At 39.7% G+C, this 5,824-nt stretch overlaps 1 protein-coding gene across 2 annotated transcripts in view; it reads left to right on the forward strand.

Moving 5' to 3' along the window:
* Nucleotides 1-2,719: 2,719 nt before the first annotated feature.
* The window catches only part of flt4 (fms related receptor tyrosine kinase 4), a 51,130-nt gene continuing 48,025 nt past the window's right edge, over nt 2,720-5,824 (forward strand). For both annotated transcript variants that reach the window (XM_067384751.1, XM_067384760.1), the window contains exon 1: nt 2,720-2,949. In XM_067384751.1, the coding sequence (XP_067240852.1) occupies nt 2,892-2,949 (58 nt within the window). In that variant the 5' untranslated portion in view covers nt 2,720-2,891. The remainder of the gene's footprint in view (nt 2,950-5,824) is intronic.

Below are 5,824 nucleotides of genomic sequence, written 5' to 3' on the forward strand. Positions count from 1 at the left end.
ATCCCAATCGCTGGGTTAAAACAGCCCATTCGCTGGGTTACAACAACACAATCGCTGGGTTAAAACATCCCAATCGCTGGGTTAAAACAGCCCATTCGCTGGGTTACAACAACACAATCGCTGGGTTAAAACATCCCAATCACTGGGTTAAAACAACGCAATCGCTGGATTAAAACAGCCCATTCACTCGGTTACAACAACCCAATCGCTGGGTTACAACAACCCAATCGCTGGGTTAAAACATCCCAATCGCTGGGTTAAAACATCCCAGTCGCTGGGTTAAAACAACCCAATTGCTGGGTTAAAACATCCCAATCGCTGGGTTAAAACATCCCAATCGCTGGGTTAAAACAACCCAATTGCTGGGTTAAAACAACCCAATTGCTGGGTTAAAACATCCCAATCGCTGGGTTAAAACAGCCCATTCGCTGGGTTACAACAACCCAATCGCTGGGTTAAAACATCCCAATCGCTGGGTTAAAACATCCCAGTCGCTGGGTTAAAACATCCCAATCGCTGGGTTAAAACAGCCCATTCGCTGGGTTACAACAACACAATCGCTGGGTTAAAACATCCCAATCGCTGGGTTAAAACAACCCAATCGCTGGGTTAAAACATCCCAATCGCTGGGTTAAAACAGCCCATTCGCTGGGTTACAACAACACAATTGCTGGGTTAAAACATCCCAATCGCTGGGTTAAAACAGCCCATTCGCTGGGTTACAACAACACAATCGCTGGGTTAAAACATCCCAATCACTGGGTTAAAACAACGCAATCGCTGGATTAAAACAGCCCATTCACTCGGTTACAACAACCCAATCGCTGAGTTAAAACATCCCAATCGCTGGGTTAAAACAACCCAATCGCTGGGTTAAAACATCCCAATCGCTGGGTTAAAACAGCCCATTCGCTGGGTTACAACAACACAATCGCTGGGTTAAAACATCCCAATCGCTGGGTTAAAACAGCCCATTCGCTGGGTTAAAACAGCCCATTCGCTGGGTTACAACAACACAATCGCTGGGTTAAAACAACCCAATCGCTGGGTTAAAACATCCCAATCGCTGGGTTAAAACAGCCCATTCGCTGGGTTACAACAACACAATCGCTGGGTTAAAACATCCCAATCGCTGGGTTAAAACATCCCAATCGCTGGGTTAAAACAACCCAATCGCTGGGTTAAAACATCCCAATCGCTGGGTTAAAACAGCCCATTCGCTGGGTTACAACAACACAATTGCTGGGTTAAAACATCCCAATCGCTGGGTTAAAACAGCCCATTCGCTGGGTTACAACAACACAATCGCTGGGTTAAAACATCCCAATCACTGGGTTAAAACAACGCAATCGCTGGATTAAAACAGCCCATTCACTCGGTTACAACAACCCAATCGCTGAGTTAAAACATCCCAATCGCTGGGTTAAAACAACCCAATCGCTGGGTTAAAACATCCCAATCGCTGGGTTAAAACAGCCCATTCGCTGGGTTACAACAACACAATCGCTGGGTTAAAACATCCCAATCGCTGGGTTAAAACAGCCCATTCGCTGGGTTACAACAACACAATCGCTGGGTTAAAACATCCCAATCACTGGGTTAAAACAACGCAATCGCTGGATTAAAACAGCCCATTCACTCGGTTACAACAACCCAATCGCTGAGTTAAAACATCCCAATCGCTGGGTTAAAACAACCCAATCGCTGGGTTAAAACATCCCAATCGCTGGGTTAAAACAGCCCATTCGCTGGGTTACAACAACACAATCGCTGGGTTAAAACATCCCAATCGCTGGGTTAAAACATCCCATTCGCTGGGTTACAACAACCCAATCGCTGGGTTAAAACAGCCCATTCGCTGGGTTACAACAACACAATCGCTGGGTTAAAACATCCCAATCGCTGGGTTAAAACAGCCCATTCGCTGGGTTACAACAACCCAATCGCTGAGTTAAAACAGCCCATTCACTCGGTTACAACAACCCAATCGCTGAGTTAAAACATCCCAGTCGCTGGGTTAAAACAGCCCATTTGCTGGGTTAAAACATCCCAATCGCTGGGTTACAACAACCCAATCGCTGGGTTAAAACATCCCAATCGCTGGGTTAAAACATTGCAATTGCTGGTTTAAAACAACCCAACTGCTGGGTTAAAACAGCCCGTTTGCTGGGTTTGTTGTTTTTAACCCAGCATGTTTTAGAGTGTGGGAATGATCTGATTAGGTTTAAATGGTCAGATGGGATGTGAAGTTCTGCTGGAGAGTGTCCCATTTATATTTATCATGGTCTTGATAACGTTACGATCATCTAGTTATGGCCTGGATAGTCTGACAAAGGACTTAATATCACACCTGGAATTATAGGGGCAATTGTAGATGTATTATTCAGATCACTGCAAATATACTCCTGAAACCAACCACTTTTCTTTAGACACCCTCAATCAACTGCTGTCAGAAAAAAATCCAGGATTTCAGGACTTCAAACAGTGGCATTTACGCTCTCCGTGATATTAACACAAAACACATGTCCACTACAGTGGACACAAATGAACTGCTGGTCACTGTGATCAGTTTAAACAGGTCCAGACACTTTATGTGACACTTCAGACAGGGGAGGAACAGCATTATCACGGGCGTTCATGAAGCAAAGGAGGCAGATGAGTGAGTCAGAGGAAAAGGAAATGATTGTAAATCCATTCAGAACTTCAGGATTCTCTTTTCAACAGGAAAAAGAGCGTTTTATTCCCGTCGTCCTGTGGCACATCCTCTTTCAGAGAAGCTTCTTTGAGTTTCACCTGAATCTGAGGTGCTTCTGCTCGCTTTATTAAATGACATCGGAAGACGCGCAGGTTTGCTAGAATATCTAAAACCCCGGAGGACTGGAAACCTGGAAATGAAGAGAGATTGTACGCTTTTCTGTCGGATTTGGATTGGGATTCCCTTCTTCTCAGGTGAGATTAACGCATGTTCGATAAAACAGCCTACCAGAACGCTAAAATGCAGAAAAACATCACGAACAACGAAGCTGTCAAAACTGCGAGCGCGCGCGAAAGTTCGTGATGTTTGAATCTTGTAGAAAACTGCGAAAGTTTGCATGCAAAGTTTGTCGATGCGCTTCTTGTTAACGTTGTAAAATGTTGGTTCAGTTCTGTATTGCTCATGCAAAAGTTTTTGTATGTGTATTAACTCTTTCCTGGCTAATCATAAACAAATTTCCAAATTTGTACAGTAATTTACAGAAATAATGCATTGACGACATGATCTAAATCAGGCTAGTAGTGTCTTGCGTGGGGATTTACTGAAATTGATTTGTGAGTTTTGCTTCATTTGTTTCTGAATTGAGCATGACTGGTCTTCAGTTTGGCTTTGCATAATTATTTACCATTTTAACGCAATGCAATCAATGTCTAGTTTTGATGGATTGAGATATATCACTAGAGGGAGCCTTGTCTTTATTCTTGCCTGGTCATTGAAAGTAATTAAGTTGTACAAGCTTAATGCACATTCTTTCTGAGCAATGCTTCCTTTCCTTTGTGCCTTCTTTCAGATGCAAAATCATGTTTTTATATTGACTTTAATCTTCATGGCATTTGCTGGTGTTTTCTGTTATCGATATCTTGCATATTTTTTTGCTGTGGTATTTCTTATGTACACAGTTTTATTCCAGCAGAACACCTCTGAAACCAGAGCCTCGGTCAGGGGGTACGGCATCAGCCAATCATAATACTGAGCTGTTTGAGACTCAGAAATGCCTGTTTCATGGTAGAAGTTCCCAGATAAAGACATACTCGAGAGCTTCGGTCAGCACAGGTGTCATATAGAGAGATCGGAAAGTCTGGAAAACTCACTCCTCCGGAGCGTTGCCAGGTTGCATATTAAACAGAGAAGACTCTGGCAGAAGGATGCGTGGAATCTACAGAACTCCACCTATAGATGTCTGCATTAAAATGAAAACCACATGGCAGTTTGGTGACCCTGTGTTTGGCTGCTCTGTCATAACAAGTGCCGTTTCTCTGCTAAAGGCCAAACTGTTTTAAGCAGGATGCTTTGTAAAGGTTGATTTCAAGAGCAGAACTGTTATTAATCAACTGCAATTGAAGATCTGACATTTGCATTCGGATGCAGGTTTATTATGTAAAGTTGTTGGCCGCAACACAGACTTCAAGACAGTATCTGTAGCGTCTCGTATAATGGAAAGTAATTACTCTCTGGAGATTCCCGTGATTAAACTCCATTGCTGTGTTGGCAGAACAAATATCTCATCATCAGCTCTCCAGAATGTTTGTAATATGAAATACGACTGGAGCTGAACTCTTTAAAGGTGTAATTGTAAAACCATATTTCAAAATTTTGATGTCAAGATCTCATTTTTAGGCATGTGTTTCATATTAGATGTGCTAATTGTGCAGGTTTGGATTTGACATGTCAGTGTTTTATTGGTACTCTGATCATCCTGGCTATGGGAGCAATACAATTAATAATGTAGCATCGCTATTGTTCATATTTAGGATTTTTGCTATAAACAATCCCCAAACTTTCAGTTCTAAACTTCTGTAAATTTGGTGCTTTACAGACATGAATGATTAATCATGTGACTATTCATTTTCTAAACTGCCTGACTTGTGGGTTTTGCCTGGCCATAATCACCATTATATAATCATTATATAGACATATATAGATTTTGGTTGCATCAGTTGTTTTGTGGCCATTATTGGTTTTCATGCAATTTTACAAAAATTGGGAGAGTTGGGTGAAAACAAAAAGAAAAACTTTATTGTAGCTTGTCAAACACTAAAATATGAAATACATGGGAACTCTTGATATTTAAGACTTGAAGTTTATGCAGATTTGCACCATACATCAGAGGCTGTTTACACTAAATACAAATAGCAATTAATACCACTTACTTTAAGTATAAATGGGTTAATGATGTGACGGGTCATTTTTTTTGTCCAAAGGCCTTAATAATAATAAAAAAAACAAAGATATGACGTCCAAAGTATGTAAGGAAGTACAACTATATTTCTTTTATTGAATCCAAAAGGTTTTAATTATATTTTGCTACATATAAAGGTATTTTAAAGATTTTGAAGTGTCAAAAGGTCATTCGGTTCAACCACCAAAAGGCCATTTTCATTTGTGATTGAAATATCTTAAAATGTAATAAATGTATATATTTTTTATTCTGGAATGATTTTATAACATCATATATCAACATAGTGCAAAATGGTGTTAAATTCATGTGTAGAAGTCGTTGCTTTGTTATGAGAAATAATGTCTGGAAAAATTAATTTCATTGATGTCATTCGGAGTAACCGATATAAAGGGACCATTTTTAATCAAGTCATGTGATCAATATCATGTGACAGGATGTGACATCATTCAGACACCTGCAAAGGACCACAGGGTCATGAAGCAAAGTAACTAACTCTCTCTTAACTATTTGATAAATTCATGTTTTCTCTTGATCATACGCATGTCCCGAAACATCAGGTCATTTGGTGCAACCGCTATAAAACATGGAAAATGTTGTGATATTTTAAAAACTTGTACTAAATATAAAATGTTTTATTGTCCTTTTGTTAGATATCAGCCTGTTAGCATTGTTATTTGGTATAACCAAAAGTGTCATTTGGTAAAACCGAAATTTTGGTTAAACCGAATGACTTTTTTGGTGACAAATTTTGTTAAAATAAAATCTGTGTTAATTGATCACAAAAACCACATAATCTCATTGTTAACACTTAATACAACTTCATAATTAATTAAATCTCCATTATGTTTTTTTTACACTTTTAAAAACCTTATTCGTCAATGACCCAAATA

The sequence above is a fragment of the Chanodichthys erythropterus genome, chromosome 1 (assembly GCF_024489055.1).
Source record: "Chanodichthys erythropterus isolate Z2021 chromosome 1, ASM2448905v1, whole genome shotgun sequence".
NCBI classification, from domain to species: Eukaryota; Metazoa; Chordata; class Actinopteri; order Cypriniformes; family Xenocyprididae; genus Chanodichthys; species Chanodichthys erythropterus.